This window comes from Aplidium turbinatum, chromosome 4, assembly GCF_918807975.1.
Source record: "Aplidium turbinatum chromosome 4, kaAplTurb1.1, whole genome shotgun sequence".
NCBI lineage: Eukaryota > Metazoa > Chordata > Ascidiacea > Aplousobranchia > Polyclinidae > Aplidium > Aplidium turbinatum.
Window position 1 is genome coordinate 46,412,295 of NC_137475.1, and position 21,752 is coordinate 46,434,046.

At 39.6% G+C, this 21,752-nt stretch overlaps 1 protein-coding gene, 2 non-coding genes and 1 pseudogene across 3 annotated transcripts; 1 reads left to right on the forward strand and 3 right to left on the reverse strand.

Annotated features, from left to right (window-relative positions):
- Positions 1-479: 479 nt before the first annotated feature.
- Trnaw-cca (transfer RNA tryptophan (anticodon CCA)) lies at positions 480-551 on the reverse strand. Its single transcript has one exon. It is a non-coding gene; the product is annotated as a tRNA-Trp (tRNA).
- Positions 552-3,291: 2,740 nt separating this feature from the next.
- Trnaw-cca (transfer RNA tryptophan (anticodon CCA)) lies at positions 3,292-3,363 on the reverse strand. The gene has a single exon. It is a non-coding gene; the product is annotated as a tRNA-Trp (tRNA).
- A 3,935-nt stretch (positions 3,364-7,298) lies between these two features.
- Positions 7,299-18,101, forward strand: LOC145769245 (neuronal acetylcholine receptor subunit alpha-3-like). Its single transcript, XM_082580826.1, has 9 exons — positions 7,299-7,424; positions 7,758-7,912; positions 9,043-9,178; positions 12,746-12,879; positions 12,989-13,193; positions 13,705-13,908; positions 15,316-15,435; positions 16,467-16,610; positions 17,946-18,101. The coding sequence occupies exons 2-9, from the start codon at positions 7,776-7,778 to the stop codon at positions 18,099-18,101; spliced, it is 1,236 nt and encodes a 411-aa protein (XP_082436952.1). The 5' UTR covers positions 7,299-7,424; positions 7,758-7,775.
- On the reverse strand, positions 10,678-11,390 carry LOC145768188 (cAMP-regulated phosphoprotein 19 pseudogene; annotated as a pseudogene).
- Positions 18,102-21,752: the final 3,651 nt, after the last annotated feature.

Genomic DNA, 21,752 nt, shown 5'->3' on the forward strand with positions numbered 1-21,752 from the left:
GGGGTAAGTTTTTCGATTAACTGTCGTTCGATAAATTGTCTTTCGGTGAACATTCGTTTCGATAAACAGTCGTTCGATTAATTGTCTTCGATAAACTGTCGTTTCGATAAACTGTCGTTCGATCAATAGTCGTTCGCATAGCCGTACGAGCCAGGGGAACAGGGGGGCAGCTTTTGTGTTAAATCGCCCTTGTTGCTCTTGCAAGTGTTAATTGTAGGTCTATTTTACAATCAACGAAATAAAAGTTTTCTTTTTTTGCTTTCTTTTCTAGGTTTGGTGGCTGTGCATTTTTAAGATTATGTTTTTTAAACACTGTTTTATTGATCCATATTTAAACCTTTTGGTTTAGACATGTTTTCGTTTTGTTGGTGCAAAATTCGTGTGTTTACTTTATCGTTCTCTGCATGTTCGCGCCAGCAATGAAAAATAAAGTTGAATTGAATATAGCTTTGTACCAACATTGAAATTAAAAGAAAAAGTGACCCCGACGTGATTTGAACACGCAACCTTCTGATCTGGAGTCAGACGCGCTACCGTTGCGCCACGGAGTCATTGTTTTGGCATGAAACATTGCAATGAATTGAAACCGTTGTCGGTAATGCAATGTCAATGTTTTGATATTGTGGAGTGTCGTGTGTTTGCATTGTCAAGAAATAAATTACAATCGGCGACAACACTGGCCATCATCAAGGATTCTGTTACTCGTCAGGTGGCAACATATTTTAACTACTTTTCCTTTGATTTATCACCGAAAATTGATTTTCAAAACTAAAATCTCGGAACAGCTGCCCAATCATTTGTTATTATATTCTTTTTTTAAATATGCGAATCCGTGAATTAGATGAACTTCTTCAAGATAATGTGGCCAATTCTGGAGTAAAGTATTCCGCTCTTCCCCAATATCGTAGCTGTTAAGCTGTTTCTTGACGGTTTCATGGTTTTCAAGCCGTTTCCAAGAGCGATCGAACAAACTACATATCTTTTTCAGATCGAGTTCTTCGACGTCCGCGTCTCCTTGATTATAAGATCGTGACATCACAGACTTAAGAATATCTATGGATGCCATTCATGACGTCACATAGGCTACCTTGCTTTTGTTTGAGGAAATCAAGTTGCCTCACCGAGTTCGCTGCATCAAGCAAAAGGGTTGCTAAACGTTCTACAATTTTTAAGGACAAGATTATAATTTTTAGAGTTGAAACAAACAATTTCTTGCTTGTGCTATACATACAAATTTTTATAAAATTGCTCAAATTCATCTTACGCGAGTTCTTATCAACTATTTCCCTGGAATGAACTTGGACATCAAAAGGGGGAAGGTTTGGTTAGTTGAGCCGGGTAACGGTTGATCCATCCGGTTTTATCGCAACGTCGTGCATGATTAGTCAACCGTTTCATAACAAAAATATGGAAAAACTTGAAGTCCATCAGCACATGTAGTTTTAGGGATTTTCTACAAGCAGAAAAATTGTGAAGCAGTTAAATGTAAAATGGTAGGTAAAAGTAGTTTTGAGAAAAATAAGAAATGTGTTATTTTTTCCTACGATGTTTCATCGTTGTCTTAATGGAAATACTGGGATAGGTGAGGGTAACTTACTCTTTGTTTTAGTAGTTCTCGTTGCTTGATTAGCCAGTTGGTTCTTGGCAATTTTTCATGAATTTTGAAAATGGCGGCGATGTTAACAGTTGAGCCACTTGCAATGTTCACGGTTGAGCCATGCCTTTATCATAAGGAATGTAGTTTATGAGCCGATGGTCCTTACGTATTGCCTTAATTTTGTTGTACCGTACTGTAATTGATGCGTAGAACTGGTGTCCTAGCCGGGGGCGGTCCACTGCCCCCCTTAAACTTCCATAAGAGTAGTTTTTTTTTGTAATGCGCCAGTTTGAGGGTAATTTTTTTAGCACTACCCCCCTTATATTTTTCTCGATAGCAACGCCACTGGTTGCTAATGTTCGTTTTCTTCACAAACCTCGCGAAATCGTTTCAGAAAGGTAAAAACACCTTCGTGCAAAGTTTCCTATTCAATGGTTCTCAGTGTTTTCAGAAATATAAATTTCTGTTCGTTCAGTGTTCACTGTTCTTTCATTTTAAGACACTAGACACAATACACCGTTTAAACTTTTTTTGATTGTTTATTTGCAAGATGTTCAAGAGAAGAGTTTATTGTGTTTGATGCAGATTGAGCTCTGTTTTGGGATATCTTTTGGAAGTGAAATAATGGTGGATCAACCGTGAACAACGGGTGGCTCAACCGTTAAATTTAGGGTATCATTTGAGCCGGCTAAATTTCAATTTTAAAATGCCGATAAATGATATAAATCGGGGTCAGTCGCAAACACAAACATGTTCACAAGAACCGCATAAGACTGAAATTTATCATGATGGATTTGGATTTTTGGTAAAGTTTGTCGTTAAATTTTTATTGCAGAAAAATCGATTTCTGGCTCAACTAACTAGACCTTCCTATGCAAATACAAATATTCTATTCAGGGGAGTTAGCCAATCCAACATAGGCTACAACTTAAAAACATTTACAAAATATTAGTTTAATTGAACCATAGGCATACGAAGCCGAGCAACGTGATCAAGTTTAACATCTTCAAGTTTATTACATTTACATAAACATAAAACTACGCAACAAATTAAGTATCGAACGTTTTCGACATCACAAGATGTCCTCTTCAGGAATAACATACATACAAATTAACTACATCTGAAAAAAATACAATGGTTAACTAAATCTATAAACAGAAAAAGACAAAAAACTGCACAGTACTTCTGACTAGCTCAAACTAAACGATATAGGCTCCACGAGAATCAAAGGTAACTGCATCAAAAGGTGTTAAACAGGTCACATGATATGGTAAAAAGGCAAGGTGCGAAAAAACTAATTTTAAAATACAGAGAGCAAGAAAGACGAGCCGCAAGCTCTATCATTAGTTTAATTGTTGTTGATAGCCTACTTTTAAGATAGAGAGTCTGTCTGGGCTACCCAGATCGTCGATGATCGTTAAGACTGATGGTAGGCAAGCTAAATACATACAGACACAGTAGCCTACGCTTTTCCTCTTATCATCTATGACATGCAGATGTCCTGCTCTATTTGATAAAATCGTCAATGACGTGATATGCGGTTAGTTTTTTTTTTTAACAAAATATACCCAGGAAAAGTAAGACGCCAGTGAACAAGTTGAGTATAAAAGCTCGACACCTGCATAGCAACGGCTGACATAATGCGCTACACGTGTTATGAAAATTACATTAATTGGTAGGCAAAAAATAAAAAGTGACCCCGACGTGATTTGAACACGCAACCTTCTGATCTGGAGTCAGACGCGCTACCGTTGCGCCACGGAGTCATTGCGTTTGTTAGAAACATTGCAATAAATGTACTTGCTGAGTGCTTTTCAAACTTATGGCACACAAAAGAATTTCAAAAATTCCCAGCGGCACAGTGATGTACAACAAGACAGTTATCTTTATTTAAATCAAGGTATGTCTCGTTGAACGGTTGTAGTTTACTTAATGAATGATAGTGTTTATGTGTTCTTGAATTTTGTTCCAGTATAGTGTTGGAAATCGTGGCAGAACCAGTTTTAGATTTAGGCTTTATTTTATGTAACCATCTATTTAAAATAGAATTTTTATGCGTGTTGAGAATATCGGAGTTTGCTTGATTTTTTCTTTTTACGTATTTTTCAAATTTTCTTTTTTACATGCGCTAGCTGAAGATGCTATTACTGTAGTGAAATCGATTCTTAATAAATTACACTGAGGTTAGAATTAGATTGTTATGCAAATGCCAGCATTTGATGAATGCAAAATAGCAGTAGCCTACCCAGGCCCGGATTTAGGTCGGGGGGCAGAGGGGGCAGTTGCCCCGGGCCCCCCGACTTTTGAAGGGCCCCCCTATGTGGAAAAAAATTTGATTTTGTGTTATTTTATTCCTTTTGACCTTTAAAGTTTCTGCAAAATGCTGTGCAGTACTGGACTGATGCTACTGTAGACGTAGAGATGAAGTTTACGCGCCGTAGGCGCAAAAATTTTTTTTGCACGGGGGCCCCCCGATCTAAAAGTGCCCCGGGCCCCCCATCAGCTAAATCCGGCCCTGAGCCTACCATCAATGTAGGTCTGTATCAGTATTTTTTTTGCTTTTACTGGAGTTTAAAACGTATGCTTGCTTTTGTGTACAAATAGTTTTGATTCGAGACTGAACATCCGTTTGGAGTGGTCTGATGTTCAAGCGATTTACTCAGGTAATTGTTGGTCTGCTGTAACATGAAAGTAAATGCTTCCTTCTGAACTAATTCGACGCTTCGTAGTTTTACTTAGCGGCTGCAACGCAAATCACAATATATTTGTGCCACACTTACGACTCTTTCACGGCACATAGCCTATTTTGGAAACTCTGGTATATTTTGTTTGGAGAGCAATAAACGACGTTAGTTTGTATAATTTAGAAAATGAAAGCAATTTAATAATTTTAGGAAAATGTTTTTCGATTTTCAAATCAACATTGCAGCAAACTCACAGTTTTGGTTTTAACTCAATGAATAAATCGATGAGATTTGTGACCATTTGATGCCAGGTAGTAACTCAACTGCTTCTTTTACATCGATTCAACGTCTTTCAACTGCTTTACTGACTCTGGTTGATCACAATGCAAAGATTGCATCGATCCAGGGATGGATTCATTGATTGCAAAATTACAATATTGCGACGTTGATGCGACGCAAATGGACGTTGTTAAGATGATGATTACAAACGTTAGAATTGATCCGAGTGTCGTTTCAGCTTCCACAGCAACTCTTAGTTTGTGGTGGCTCCGACATGGTCGGTTGGTTGAGTTTAGCTCACTCAAAGCAAAGAAGGAATAAACAGAGAAATTCTTAATGTAGATTCGACTTGTAGCCAAAACGAAATCGGCTAAAACAGGTCGTTTATATGTACACTGTGAAGTAAGCAACGATCATGCTGCTAAACGCGAAACACAATGAGAGAAATTCTTGTTCAACAAACTAGGGCTGCCAGAAGCGATTAGTTGTTGATTGAAGTGAAATTGTTTAGACAGAATTTGAAATGAAATCTCACAATATAGTTTCTGCCGACTCAAAGGCCTGAATTGTATTTGCACTTTAAGTTCGGTTTGTTTTTATTTGTGATCATCATTCATCACAGCGAAAAGCAATAAGCTACATGTCAACAAAGCAGGTTAAACAAGTTAAATTGTCAAAACGCGAAACTTGTAACATGCTTGATACCGTAACAAGATGATCAGTTTAAAATATGACACGACACCTTAGAAGAATTTAAAAATTTAGAAAAAAAAAGAAAAAAAAGACTAAATTTTTTTAAATTTTATCAGTGAAAACAAGACAAATAGACAGTTTTTATGTTGATCGACCTCGGTGTGTTATCAAAAGTGATGAAGATCTTGAGGGGAACACTCTTGATGCGTGGGTTAGTTCTTCATGGAGAAAAAAAACAAGTTCGTTTTTACTTTTTCAATGAAACAAAATTTCAAATAGTTTGTTTCAAACAGTTGCTCGACTAATGTCAAGATCACTAGTAGCCTACCATGTGGAAGAGCATTAGTGATAAGAGACACTTGGAAGAAGTGGAAGAGAATGGGGAAGGAATCCTATCAGGAATATCTCAATTGAGTCAATGATTATTATATCTGAGCAAACATATCTAAAAGTCATATGTTTCTTCTTTCCACCAACATCCTGAGTGAAGTTTATGTGAGTGGAGGAGTCAGTGTAGATTCCTAACTCCTTGAGATGTGGTGACGTCTATGCACTGGTGGATGCTGGATAGATTTTCTAGTAACAGATTCATTCGACCTTTTCCAAGGTTTGTTTGCATCCGTTGCTTGTGCAGGATTTCTACTTCATATTATGTTCCTTCAAAGTAAAAATGTTGGCGTTTGAAGCGCCATTGAGTTGATGTCTTGCAATTGTTATGTATTTAGAAACAGCTAGGGTTCGTTGCATTGAATTTCGATCCTTGTTGGAAAACGTATCTTCTTCCGACCATGTGGGGACATAGTTTCCTTCATTGTTGCGTCATGATCGCTTTGGCGTCAAGCATGAATGCTCATGGTGAGTACAAGCAAGTGATGTAACTGTTTGTTTGTTTTGTTTCTTGCACAAGTTGGGCATTTTGAAATGCATCTCTAGCCAAACGAACGAGTGGACATGAAATGAACATTTTTAGTCCATGGACGTCATACATACGTACTTTTATGTCCGGTTTTCTTTCTCCATCCATGGCCACCTGGAGATGCGGCCTGATTTGTCACATTTTGCAGATTTTGATTGCAGCTACTGCTACTGCTTGACTGACATTTTTTTAGATGTTTTAACTTTTTGCGGTTTCCTAATGACATAAAACTTTTTTGTTGCTTTGGGGAAGCAGTAGCAAATGAGAAAAAGTAAGTTGAAAAATGCGAAATCAGACTGTTATTGAAAATTAACAGTCTGACTAAAATCTTCGAAATCAACTTTTTTTTGTTTTTCAACATGTGAGGATGTTAAAACCTATTGTGTCATCTGGGGAAAAGAATAAAGAAAGCGTAAAAATTTAATTGTTAGAAAAATTTATTTAAACGTTCGCCCAAAGATAGAAAAACCTGGAAATTTCTGCAAAATGTGACAAATCAGGCCTTATCTTGAGGTGGCCATGCTTCATCCTATTATTATTATTATGACTGCTCATCCACATCAATATTGGAACTGGCACATTTAATCCACAACACTTTTCATCAGACTGTCATTCATTACTAGGCTACATGTGTGCTTTTCTCTGTTTTTGTTTTATTTTTTGCTATTTGTTTTTTGGGTTTTGTGGCCGTGCTAACTACTGATATATATCCTAGGCCTACTACATAATATTTCATTCAGGCACGTTTTAAACCTTTCAAGGTTTTGCCTCCTTTTCCCGTTCATTAACGTGCTGGTAGGTCTATATCGATTTTTGTAGTTAGTATTTTTTCGTCCCGGACGCGTTAATGACGAAAAATAAAATGATTGATTGATAAGAATGTGCCCAACAGTTTCTTGATCATTGGATTTGCAAAGCTTCCTTTGGAGCTCCTCATACTTGTGAAGACTTTGAACCACTGACTTAGGGCCGGTCATCGAGATTGACAAAGTGAAGCTTCCGCTTGTATTGAGGGGTTGTCTGTGAATTCGTCCATCACTAGATTCAGCTCTATAGAGAGCGTCCTTGAAATGAAAAGCTTATTTTCTCTTAATCTGTCTATTGTGATGTCATAGACATGCTCGCCTCTCAGCACGAGGAGAAATTATTTCGCGACTTATTCAACGAATACGAGGAGTGGATTCGTCCGGTTGCCAACAGCAACGCGACAGTTCACGTTCGATTCGAGCTCTACTTGTCCCAACTTGTCAAAGTGGTGAGTTAATTATTTCCTCAGTTGCAAACAATCCAAGCAACCTGCATCTTGATTTGACAACATTTCGAACGTTGAAAACATCGAGACCGCAGCTTCACCGCCCGAAACTCGTAGGAGATTGCGAGAGTCTGTTTGCAGTGGTCTCATCCTTTACATCGCGCCTCTTGCCATCATCTTCTTAACTGCCATTGAAGTCCTAGGTTCGATTCCTGGTAGAATGTTTTGGAATTTAGTCGCTGGAATTCGGGAGGTCCACTGATGACTCACAACCAGCTGGGATAAATATATTTGTTGTCGACAACAAAACAATGTAAGTTGGTCACGTGATTTCAGGACGAGATCAACCAGATTATGACGACAAACCTGTGGCTGAAGATGATCTGGGGAGATTATAAGCTGCAATGGATTCCTGAGGATTACGGAGGTTTCAAATACTTAAGGATACCTTCCCAAAAGATTTGGAAGCCTGATATTGTGCTGTACAACACGTAGGTTCGCATTATTGCAGTTATTGCTTAACCTTCCATTTGTAGACTGGATAAGTTATTTAATTGAAATTTGTCAATTTCATCAACATCATATGCAGATGGTTAGGCAACGACAAGGCATTAAACATATTATATAAAACAAACTAAAAAGTGCAAACGTTTTCGACTATTAGCATGTTAGACTTATCAATCATCAGAACACTGAACTTGAATGAAATATGAATGCAGAAGAGTAAATTAAACATTGCAAAGGAATTAAGACACAGCACATGACGGTTTATTTCAAAATTTTGAGCAAATACGAGACGCATACGGCAAACAGCGGCCTTATTCAGCCGAAGATTGCATAAATTGATGAGCCGCGTGAATTTTAATGTTAAATTCGACAGAACAGTTTCGCGCAATGTTGAACGATTCTAAGGATTATTTATTGCTAAAGCTGACTTTTTATTTGGTCTTTATTGGCACATTTTTTGTTTAATTGTCCAAATAAGTCTTCCCTAACTCTCATGGCCAAATGTGATGTGGGCATACTGGCATAGCCAGTCTAAAAATTTTAAAGGGACAAAATATTTGACTAAATATTTGACAAATATTTGACAAAATATTTGACTAAATATTTTGCCCAATTCAACAAAAAATGCTGAACTGGCAAACTAATTGTCATTTCAGAGAGAAGTAGCTAAATTTTATTAAAATGAAATTCACTTTTCTAAACTTTTTAACTAAAACATAATAAATATTTACAACACCATTAGCAAATAGCCTACCACCACAATTAAAAGTTCGTTTGTCTCTTCCGCCAACTAGGCCAGTAGCCTAACAACTCGATTTATCTTCTTCTCATTGATCTTCCATGTTGGCAATGAAGCACATACGAGTCTGAGAGGAAATCGAAAGGCATGCGACTATTTTGCAAAATTTGTCAAAACCAGCGTAGAAATCACCCGAATATGACCGGCAAAACGCAACGTAGGCCTACCTAGTGCGATTAATCATTCGACCCAAAGTTCGATTCAATTCCCCTCTCGTCAAAAGTTTGGTTGTAATTTAGTTTAAAAATTAATCAGGAAACGATTAAACTCTTGTAGCCTACTATGATTTTTGACCATTTTTCCGATACTTTGCAGAGCAGTTGGAAAGTTTCAGGTTGACTACAACACAAAGGCTTTGATCAGTTACAACGGGACAGTGTCCTGGATGCCCCCCGCTACTTTCAAAAGTTCTTGCAGCATTGACGTCAAATACTTTCCTTTTGACACTCAGGTAATTTGGTCTCAGTCTATTTAATTTTACTCGTCTTTGTTTTGTTACTTGTAATGACAATGTTGATTTTGTGAAATTTCGATTTTACTTTTTCTTAAACGTACAACTGAAAATATCCGCACAATTTGTTTTTTCCCCAACTACAAGTTTGTATCCTAACGCCTCCCCCTCCATGTCTGTATTCAAACGGATGCGCTCTGATTGAAAGGTGCAAAGCTCTCCGATAAAAAAATATTTGCTTTCAATATCCCTCCTTTTTTTGGTCTCTAAGTGACGAAATTCTACCAGCACAGGCAGCCTCAAATTACACAAAGCATGGAGCAATAGTACCAGATACTTTATGATCAGCTTCACTGCTAGTGGTGCTAACAAAATTTGTAAAATTCATTCTTGCGAGATTGAATGCAAAATAGGTTCATGGCTTCCAAATTGTGGTTGTTCTCAAGACCAAGGTTTAAGAATGAACTAGCCTACCAGGTTTAGTAAACCATAACTTTTGAAAACCCAACCATGCTTATTGCTTAGATTGAGTCAACAACTGGTTTATTTTTTCTGATTATATGTAGACCTATAAAGTACGTTGTATACCTACCTGCGTATACATTACAGAACAAACATGTTAGTTGCAAGTGAAACCTCAATTCTGGTATAATGCATGATAGCCTACTCACATTGTTTTAAACGAGCTCGCTGTGAGTGCCCAGCGCTGGACTGCGGAAGAAACAAAGCTGATAATGGGCGAGTATAATCCAATCAGATAAATTTCACTACTTTTCAACACTTTTGGCTTGAAAGTTTCAAATTAGGTTTTCCAAATGTGCTTAGATTTATTTCATCTGGCGGTAACCCTACAAAGGTATTGGTGCAAGGCCTTGGTGCGGGTGCAAGGCCCTGGTGCGTTGCGCTTGAAATGGCTTTGCCCGTGGTAGGATTTCTTTGTGGGGTTTTCTTTGCCTGCGTTGCTCTTCTCTGCTATGAGCTAAACGCATCAAGTTGTGTTCCCCTTATGACCATCAGCAATCTTGATAACGCACCATGCCCGATCTTTATAGCAAATGTCTATTCATACAAATCATGAAAATATCAGCTAAAGCTGTGTGGGCTAATAAAGCTATTGCCTGAATGTTGTTGTTTTTACTTTGCCTAATTTTATTTTTAATTTTCTTTTTATCTTGAATTTTTCTGAAGGTGCCAATTTTCTATTAATTTAATTACTTATTTCGTCTCAAGCACGTATAACGTTGGCGTTTTGTCGCTTCTACTTTTTTCAAGACTTTTGCTAGGTTGTCGTTTGTTGGTTTCGTTGTGATGATCAGAAACAAAAACAATTAAACTGAACTTTTTTGTGATTCCCTTCAGTCCATAGTGACCTAAGTCCACCAACGAGCGGCCTGGAGCGAGTGAAATCGCTCCAAGACAAAAAAGCTAAATCAGCCTACAACTTCCTACAAACCGTCGGTCGTCATCTTTCTCTGATGCTCAAATATAATGCAAACACGAACCAGCAGTTTGTTGTACTGTCGAATAACAAAAACAATCATTCGGTCACAATGCGCCGCAGAATGCTGACGTTGAGGCTTAGTTCATTGATGAGAAATAAATAAATAGCGTTCCAACAGTTTCTGCAAACGTTATTTTTAAGAATAAAAGTCCGCCTCATGTTTTTGCAAATTGGCCGAACACCCTTGAAACAGTTTTATTGACGTCAGTGTTTTCGCCACCACATGTTTATCAACAGCAGCACAGCGTGTTTGTTTTTGTGGTTGGTCATTTCTTTGCGAGAGATGGGCCATCCAGCTGTTTCCTTCCCTTCGGAAGTTTGTCCAATGTCGGCATGTGACCCCCTGTGACCTCGCAGGGGTCAAGCAGGGGCTGAGACTGGTTCTTCCTTTCCGCCCTAGCCATGTTGTAATCCCCAGAGTCGAAGTATTTTGCCCCTTTTCCCGCCAAGCGCCTCTGAAGGAAACCGCCCCCTGGCTTCATCTTTAAGTTTCCGTATTTTGAGGCCAGCATCTTCTCCTGCTGCTTCTCAGCATCAACTGGATTGGCTGGAAGCTTAAACTTGCCAGGGTTGGTAGATATATTAGCAGCGCTTTCTGTTTCTTTCATTTTGGTTGAATTCGTCGCTTTCTGTCGCGTTGACGACGATTGATCGCTGTTTGGTTTCATATAAAAAGCGAAGTTTACACTGTTACTGTTTATTATATTAAGTTTGCACTTACACAGCTTGCCTACGTGTACGTTACCTGTAATCATTAAATATATTCAATAAACTAAGCAATTTTCTAAAATGGAATTCAAAGCCTTCTAACTTAAAAAAAAACTTATAATCTCTTCTGTGCTAGCATTCAGCAAGCTATCCTGCAATTCAGTTTGCTGACAGAGCAGCAAACTAAACATGTTCAACAGAAACCGCTCAACAAATCATTTTCAAAAAACCTTCACCAAAACAGTCTTCCTCACTAATCTGATCAAACTAGCTGTTCACTGGTGATTCTCCCAACAAGCTTCCAGCAATTATGAAAATGTGAAACAGCCAACGGCCAGGTGTCACGTCACTGCAATTTATAGCCGGCTACACAAAACCGAGTGTTTTTTCCTTGATTGGAAAACCAGAATTGCTCAATCTTCTATCAATGAGTCTTTCCACATCTACGGTTTGTACAAAATTGTTTCACTGACATCAGTGGCCGAGTGGTTTCGCCTTTGGCTCTAGTACTGGTAGATCTGGGTTCGATTCCAGGTTGGGTCATACCAAATAATAAAGTAGCCTCCTTCTACATATTCGTTGTGCGTGTGCGTCTATAAACACCAGGAAATCCATAGATGCAGAATCAATGCGTCATTATTAGTCGACAATTGTGTATTCCTCATTATTATTGTAATATTGTAAGCCAACATTTGATAATGTTGCTGACTAACTTTTCATTTATTCTGTGCCATAAAAGTGGGTTGTCATAATTATGGTCTAAATCAAGGCCATTCAACTAGCAGACTGCTGTCCGAATCCAGACCTTCTAGATGTTGATGGTGGACTTCGGCCTTCTAAAAGAATAACTTCATTGCCACTTTTCAGTGCCTTTTTAAACATATTTCTACTGGAAGGAAGCATTTCTCTGTGATTATCCCAGTAGCTGGGAGTCTTCTCTCCCCAGTCTTCCCAACACTTTGTCACACCCTACGGGGAATCTCACTTATCGGAAAATTTTCTGTCCACGTCTCCAAACAAGAAAAGCCTTTCAAACTTCGCACAACCAATCGAATCGATTTATTGATTCGCTTTGAACTAAAACTTTCTACTCGAAAAGCAGAGCGGAAAAGAATGAACCGCACAAAAACTTTTGTTATTTCTGCGCAATTGATCTTAAGTCTCTAAAGATTCATTTGCATTTGTTTTATGATTACGTCACACAGAGATGATTGTGTTTTGAATAATTGATAACTTTCTTCGTCTAAAGCTATCACCACGTCTTGGCATGACGTCATGCTTGTCAAGCATTGTAGTCACGTTCATTAGATCAGGCGAGTCGCGATTTGAACGCTATTGTTGAAAAACGCTCTATTTAGAACTGTACCATGAAGTTTGGCTCATGGACTTATGACAAAGCTCGAGTGGACTTGATGCTGGAAACCAGGAATGCCAACAGGAAGGAATACTGGGAGAGCGGGGAGTGGGAGGTGCTGGACGTCGCTGGGTACAGGTGAGTGATGCTTGAATGTATTGTGATGTCATAACTGTCACTTCAATTTGAGTGCTTTCACAAGATGACCTGTAGTAACCTTTGCTGTTCCGCTTGACTTCTTTTTCAGACACGAGCGGAAGTACAATTGTTGTCCAGAAGTCTACCCGGATGTGACGTATTCGTTCCACCTCCGCCGTCTCCCTCTCTTTTACATGGTGAACTTGATCATTCCGTGTCTGCTTATCTCATTCCTCGCAGTGCTCGTTTTTTACCTCCCTTCCGACTGTGGAGAAAAGATTACTCTCTGCATTTCGGTTCTCCTATCGCTCACGGTGAGGAAATCAATGACGCGCGAGAGATCAACAGCGGCCACGATAATTCCTTCTATAAAACATCGTCTTACTTGAAATGAGGAGTTTTCCAAAACTTACATATATTAAAAAAGTTTTGAACTTAACAAATTATGCATTGCTAGCTTGGCGACATCGAATGGTTTGTATCCAGCATCATAAGCTTCACTCAGTTGTGCATTGCTAGCTTGGCGACATCGAATGTTTTGTATCCAGCATCATAAGCTTCACTCAGTTGTGCATTGCTAGCTTGGCGACATCGAATGGTTTGTATCCAGCATCATAAGCTTCACTCAGTTGTGCATTGCTAGCTTGGCGACATCGAATGGTTTGTATCCAGCATCATAAGCTTCACTCAGTGTTGCCATTTTAAAAAATTGTCAAAGCAGGAAAATGTTTGTTTTGTTCCAAATACTTCATGTTGCCATAGTTACAAATGTTGATGCAAATGATTTGTTCAAATCATTTGACAATAATTGTCTTCAATATCCAGGTATTTCTCCTCGTCATCACTGAGATCATCCCCTCTACGTCACTGGTGATTCCCCTGATAGGACAATACCTTCTCTTCACAATGATCTTTGTGACGTTATCCATCACGATCACTGTGTTTGTCCTCAACGTCCACTTCCGGTCAGAGAGCACACATGTCATGCCGGGTTGGGTGAAGATGATATTTCTAGAGAAGTTACCCAGAGTAAGTCACTTCGCACAAGTCTGATATGTTTTCAATAAAGTGTTAAGGTTGTTCCATCGAGGATTGCTGTTTGTAAGATGCAACGAGTTAAACGAGGTTATTTTTCATCTCAGCTAAGGCCCCTGGGAATAATCTTCAGCGAAGGTTAGTTTTCCAAGCTTCGAAGAATAAAAAGAAAAGATTATACTCGGCCTTTGACAGTGACCTTCCGAACACACAGCCACATGCTTTTGAGCGGTGTCGAACCGGCGCCATTGGAAACGTCCCACCAATGTCATCACCACTTTATGTAATCAAGGTTGTTAGCTTCACTTCCAAATCTTCTTCTTCAAATCAACAAATTCTTATTGACAAGACCTGAAGCGGAAACAACCAACATAGAAATGTTCTGATTTCATTTTAATTGCAATAACATGATCATCTGCTTGATCTCCCTCATCAAATACATTTATTTTGGTTGGTTTTGAATCTTTATCCTCGGACGGACAAAGCCCTGATTGGTTATTCCTGGTAGTTTCGCATAGGCTTACTTGTAGAGGCTTTTGACGCAGGGCCGGTTATAAAGATTTACAGAGTGAAGTTTCCGATTGTTGAAGTGTCGTTGCCTGGAAATTATTCCATCCATGCGGTGCCGTTAGGATTGCGCAACGGATAAGGCGTTGGCTTTCCAATTATGCAAATCTGGTTCGATTCCCGGTTTTAGCTGTTTGTGGACAACACCCCTCACCTCTACCTATAGTATAATAAATTGCGTGGGCATAATTGCTGCAGGAAGAGCGGCTGAGAGGAAGGAACTGGCCACCCTACTTTCCTTAGTGCCAAAAGATTAGTGCAATGAGAACCTTATCTTCTCATACTTACACTTGAATCAAGTATGGGACCACTGAATAAATAGCAAGTCCTGAAATGACTTGCTCAAGCGCACACCCCGAGCACCGCGTAATCTTGAGTCTTGAGTTTGAGACCTTTTCACGTTAGCACAATCTTTCCGTCGTGACCGCAGCCTTAGCCGACTTACCCCCACTGCATTATGCAAGGAAGAACACAATCGGTAACGTTTTTAAAGTATTTGATATGACCCCGGCCTAGAATCGAACCCATGCCTACTAGAATTAGATGTTAAGAATCTTTGCTTATCAGCCGACCAATCAGATGCTACAGCCACGTGTCCAATGTTCAATGTAGTTGTTGTGCACTGAGTAATATGAAAGGCATCCATCTAACGACGTTTCGTGATGTCCAAAATACTTGTTTGTTGGGTCATTGAAGGCCACGACGACAACTGTTGCTTATTTTAACTCCATTTGTTGCTATTTTGTTTCTACTTTGTGTGTGTTTTTGCATGATATGTCATAACGGGACGTGGCACAACAGTTATTGCAAAGCGCCACTTTGTGTATGTTCCAGTACTTGCTGATGAAACGGCCGGATAATAGAAAAGCCATCATCGCAAAACTGGCGAAGAATGTGATTTGTATGGAAATGCAAGAGAACGGATTGTATTCCAAAAATAAGAAGAGAATGGTGGTAGGTGATGGTTGAATTTGAATAGAAACCACATATCGACGGTGATTTGTCAAAACGTGCAAAACAAAATTTACTCTACTTCTTGCGGTTGATGCCGCCGCAGATCACATTGTTACATCCAGGCGCAGCATCCAATGGATTGTATGTTCATCGAGCATTAACTCAACTGGACTTTCAAAACGCAAGTTTCAAATTACTAACTTCCATTAATGTTCCTTTGTGTCTACTAAAAGGTTTATAGCGACACGTTTACAACTGGTCCAGTTTACAACTGGTCCAGAAGCCCAGATTATGTTGCAATACCTGAAGCAACCATGTTGATCACAGCGTATTGCAAATGGGATCTACAAATACAATCTTGGTTGATACGTGCACTCGTGCAGGAGCCTAGGCTGCAAGGTTTTTGATTGGCAAGTTCGTTTATGGACTTATGGTGGCCTACCAGTTTATTTAGCACTACCGCAAGGTGGTAGTAACGTTTCCAATTGTAATATTGTTAACGTAATAAGTTTATTTGTTATCCTCAAAGATGCGTTTTGCTTCATCGGACAAATTATTTAATCAGCATGCATCGTGGCCTTGCTTGTAGCTATCAGTGGACTGCTGCCGGCTACAGCACATCCCTGTCACAAGCTTGGTGGCGAGTCACGTGACAGGATATGACGTCACTGATATTTCAAATCAATGTGATGTTTGAGTTTCTATTGAAGAAGCCACAATACAAGAACCTGCATCATTTTAGCGAAATCAAATTGCGTTTTAAGAACATAGTAAGAAATAGACAAGACTTTTGCACAAGAACACGATCGGTACCACATTCGAGTCTTCGGTAAGGCACGACGTGGAATCGAACCCATTACGATACTATCCGGTTAGCTGCTTGTTGATGTCTTGGCACCAAGTAGTTCATCTCAACCACATACCTAAGTAGAACCCAGGCCTCATAGCGGCCCTCAAAGTTTGAGGGGGGCGTTGCCAAGGCCAACGACCTTCAACACCTGATCCCGGATGTTAACAACTTACCCCTCCAGGATGGGACTGATGTGAAGAAGCGACTCCGACAAAGCAAGTACCACCAGCATGCGCTCTCCTCTATGACGTCGGAGCTACGAAGCGCGATCGAAAACGTCATATACATCGCCAACCACTTCAAAGTTGCAGACGAAGCGACAGAGGTGAGGCGTGAGCGCTAAACTATAACCGTTGCTAATGGCTTTCCTATCAGTTGCATCACAACGGTGACGCCATGATTGTGCTGCTACGTCAAAATGTGAAACAAAAGTTAACTCGGTATCTTGATTCTTATCCTTTAAGTTTTATTTCTATAAACTTTTTTATTTTATTAACCACATAATAATAGACATCACCTGGCCTGGCCCTCCACAAACTCAGTGCTTTCCCATTTGATAATTATATCTTTACGTATATACAACCATATAACACATAGGCTATGCGTAGCTTATAGCATGCCAGTTGTGGCAATGATAGCCATTATTTCTCGAGAGGAGATCGAACCCAAAGAACCACGATGCCTCGCTTTGATTCTCTTTAATAATATTTCCATGGTGAGACGAATGTTCCTGAGTCGTATGGTCCGAGGACTTCAAATTTGAATCCACTGACTTAGATTAACAAATAAATTGTTTACAAGAAAATGTAGTAGCTGCGCATGCATAAGATTTCAAGAGAGTTATATAAAATTGCAGTTGTTCTTTCACATCTACTTTGTTTGTTTCTACGTCAGCAGTGATAGAACATCACCATGTTTGTGTCAAACCATGGGGGTGTTGTTCGCCTCATTAGCTTTGTTGGTTAGAGTGGCTTTGTACACGATGAAGCGCCGAGATCAAGCAGCGCTGGTTCGACTCTTGGGGTGTACGCTTGAGCATCGCATGGATATTCGTCCGCCCCGTTAGCTCAGTGGTTACGCGCCCGGCTCAAGATCACGCGGCGCTGGCTCGACTCTCGAGGTGTGCGCTTGAGCAACGCATTTCAGGACCACTCTACATTCAGCGGCACCTAGTGAATGGAATAATTCCTTGGCAACAACACTTCAACAATCAGAAACTTCACTCTGCCAATCTCAGTAACCGGCCCTGCGTCAAGAGCCTCTACAAGTATGCGAAACTACCAGGAATAAACAATCAAGGCTTTGTCAGTCCGAGGATAAAGATTCAAAACCAAACCATGGACTGGTCTCCATTCAGTTGCCTCGAGTGGATAGAATAATTCACAGACAGCAACACCAGCAATCAAAAATTTCACTCGTTCAATCTCGGTGATCGGGCCTGCGTCAGTGATTCTGAGCCTCTTACAAGCAGGTGCGCAACTGTCAGGACTAAGCTCTCGAAGAAGGTTTCTCAGTCGGAAGTAGTGGCGGATTCAGGGGGAACAGAGTATGTTGTATTGGCAAGACCAGTTTAATGACCTCCCCCCTTAGGCTACTTGCTAGATCAGTCTCTGCTCCGAGGATAAAGTTTCCCCACAATCAATTATTGCTTTCGCGTCAGATCGAGAACGATTGGAAGTTCGTTGGCATGGTAATCGACCGCCTGTTCCTCTGGATCTTCATTTTTGTTGGAACGTTTGGAACAATTAGTTTGTTCATTCAACCACTCCTCGATTCCAACCACATCGAATCCAGAGCCGACATCCATGACAAGTGATGACGTCATGCGTCGGTAACGTCATCCTGTTCGTCATCTGTGGAGTTTTCAATTAATTTCATGCTTGATTGAGCAATGTACGAGATTTTGTGCGGATTTTAAAATATTTCATGGCTCAAAGTTTTAGATTTTAATCAAAAAAGATAAAATAATTTTGGATGTTTTGATTTCTTGTTTTGTTTGCTGCACAAATAACAACCTCGCCCGAAGGAAACGCTCCTGCATCGACATTGTTGAAGTGACAAATCCTTTCAAAGAATATCAAGCTTGCGCAACCTAAAACCCCTAAAAGTGATGCTGAGTTAAAGTTTCGGAAAATTATTGTTAATAAATTATATGAATCTACAATTTTCCTGAAATAATAATAAATTGATGGACCTCTATAAAACTTTCCGAAGAACCCGATCTGGAAACTACTGGTCTATCATGTCACAAAATAAGATGAAAGTACTTCATTATTCGCATTGCACAATGATTTTGTCGGAAGGCACTTTAACATGCAGATATCCAATCCATGGACTTCTGTCCAATCCAACCACGAACCAATGAGATGCTACGTTATCTGTCCAATTGTCACCATTCCAGCAACCAGCATTCAGCCAGAGAATTAATTATTACTTTGAACTTTGTTCGGTAATTACAGAAGAAAAAAGAGCTGTAGCAGAGGTGGGAGTCAAACCCACGTCAATGTAGGCCTAATGACTACTACCGCCCTAACCCAACGCGCCAAGTAAACCGATGGCAAAGTTATGATTTAATTTAGCTAGAATTTGCGTTTTTCCTTTATTCTTCCCAAACGCAACCTTGATAACGTCATGAACAGCGTAGCTTCTGATTGGTTCGTGGTTTATTAGAAATCTGCTTGTTAAAGTGGCTACCGATTTTGTCAGAAATATTGTCTTCAGATCAACTTGTTTCTTCGTATTTCAGCTTGTTGGCAATCATTTTTCTTGGCGGTGTTGTGTTGTCTTTTCCACTTACCACTCATAGGCTATAGGCCTACCCAATGTTTTCATTGGTTTATGTTGTAAACACAATTTGGGTTTATTTGGAACAAAAGCAGGCTACCGCCCCGATAGCTCAGTTGGTTAACGCGTGACTTCTGGAACGAAGAAGCTTCAAGATCAAGCGGCGCTGGTTCAACTCTCGGGGTATGCACTTGAGCAAAGCACGTTAAGGACCGCTCTCCATTCAGCGGCATCTAATGGATGGAATAGTTCCCCGGCAACAAGACTTCTACAAACGGAAACTTCACTCTGCCAATCTCGGTGGGTAGCCACTTTAACAAGTCGAAATTCTGCCACTGAAATCGATTAGAATGCAACCGCCAACCAATCAGAACATGTTATAAGAAGCTACCGTCCAATTGTGATCCTTCTCGCACTCATCCAGAGCGTTAATGCTTGTTTTGAACTTTATTTGGTAATTACAGAAGAAAAAGAGCAATAGCAGTAGTGGGAATCGAACCCGCGTCAATGAAGTGACTACTTTCTAGCCCTAACCCCTAAGCCAGTGGTTCTCAACCTTTTTGTCATGGTGGACCCCTTTTGGTGCCTTCGAAGCGGTGGCGGACCCCTAAAAATTTCTATTTGAAATTTTGGTATATCGCGTCTCCTTATGGAATCATATGTTACATAAGTTTCGAAGCAACACACTTAGAAGAATTTGCGCAACGCACTTGACGACGGTGAGATTGACGAAATAATGTTATGAGCTATAGCCAATGTTGGCACCAAGGATCAAACGTCACTGATCTATATGCTCATTTGATGTTTTTCTATAAATTTTATCAAAAGTTAATCGAATAGCCAACTTGCGACCGTTACAAAGAATTTATCCCTTTTTTCATTTGTAATCAATATTAATTCGTTATAATTGCAGTCATTGCACAACTGTGAGTGGTGATAGACTGTTGACTAACGTTTGAATTTGTAAGTCAATCATTGATCAATCTGCTGTCTCAAAAGAATTAAGTTGAACAAAGCCAACATAGCCTTATTAAAAGGTTTAAGTCATTTATATGATATTTTTAGTTAAGAAACCAAACCTTTGTGCAATGTCCTTTGCAATTTCAAACGACGCACCAGTGCGCTGCGACTTACAGTTTGAGAAACACTGTAGGCTAATACATGAACAAGGTTGAAAAACGTTACCTCTCTACCAAAACTTATAAACAAAGCATAAAATTTTTTTAAATTTTTTAATTTATTAATCATGCTGAAAACCGAAAACTTTCGCGGACCCCTTGAAATCGCTTCACGGACCCCTTGGGGTCCGCGGACCCCCGGTTGAGAACCACTGCCCTAAGCCAACCAGCTGACAAAAAATCCATCACTTAATTTGCTTTCTATCATCTTCTTTTCGCCATTTTTTACGTCACTTAAACCGTAGCTTATAATTGGTTGGCGGTTTCATTCTAATCAATTTCAGTGGCAGGATTTCGACTTGTTAAAGTGGCTACCATCTCGGTAACCGCGCCTGCGTCAGTGGTTAAAAGTCTCTACAAGTAGGCTATGCGAAACTGCCAGGATTAAGCTTTCCCAGTCCAAGCAGAAAGATTCAATCAATGATCATCGATTGAAGTGAAGTTCCAGTTAAGCAAGCGATTGAGATATAAAAGAATCGATTCCATAACTGGGCCTGTTAAATTATTATACTTAAAAGAAAATTGAAAAGTAACCGAAATGTATAACCCTGCTCATTACATTGGTTCCTAAAGTCCAAGATATTGTTAATTTGGGAGCAGCTGACAAGACGACCACGAATGGTATTTCGTTGTTCCTGGCAAATCAGATTGATTTATTCAACTCTGAGCGTAGCCTACTGATGTGTTCCTCTATTCTTATGAAAAGCTTGTTCGGAACCGTGCAATTATAGCATCTGATTGGCAAATAAATATACTTAGCATTGCATTTAGCCTTCACATGTTCCTCAAAGTCTAAAAGAAGCTAGTTTAGTCTGGAGAAAAAGAGCAAAGCAAACACAATTTTGCTTTTTTCAACTCAGCATCTTATTACCCAATTTACTAAATCTGCTTTCTTTTTATGGAATGTCTTGTTGGTTGCTTCATCTCATAACTGGCTTGATAGCTCAAACGATAAGCATCCGCTTTGAGAGGAAATTGTGGGCTAGGTACAAATAGGACACTTGGGCCACCCAAACAAGGCAACAATGAAGAAAATAATTTGATTTCAACAAACACGCGAAGCTTAAGTTGCTTCCAGTTTCTGAGCTCTGTGAAAAGTTTTCGGCCCCAAAAATGATCTCAGACTCAAAAGTACCTCCTGGTAACAAGTAGGCCTACCTCACTGTAAGATCAAGCAATCGAGGTTCAATTCAGGTCTTTGCAGTTGAGCAACGAACCCCTCAAGAATAGCAGCTCTCAGTGGTTGAAATGTTTTACTGGTGACAATTTATAAGTATTAGGGTTAGGTTAGCCTTATCTACTAGACCAGGTTCACGCATCTTCCAAATTTTTTCCGCAACCCTTTACGATTAAAATGACATATTTTGCACATTTGTGATAACTATTGAAAGGAAAATTAAAACAAGCTACCCGGACTCGAAGTAAAACATGACAGTAACCCGGACATGAAACGACAGAAGTGCGGTTACTCCTGAGCCAGATAATGATAAATCTCCTCTAGCCAA

What these genes read in the sequence shown, in the direction of transcription:
- LOC145769245 (XM_082580826.1), top strand. Translation starts at nt 7,776, where the DNA reads ATGACGACAAACCTGTGGCTGAAGATGATCTGGGGAGATTATAAGCTG. An exon ending in CTGGACGTCGCTGGGTACAG is followed by an intron (nt 12,880 to 12,988) that starts GTGAGTGATGCT and finishes CTTCTTTTTCAG; the next exon opens with ACACGAGCGGAAGTACAATT. An exon ending in TTCTAGAGAAGTTACCCAGA is followed by an intron (nt 13,909 to 15,315) that starts GTAAGTCACTTC and finishes TGTATGTTCCAG; the next exon opens with TACTTGCTGATGAAACGGCC.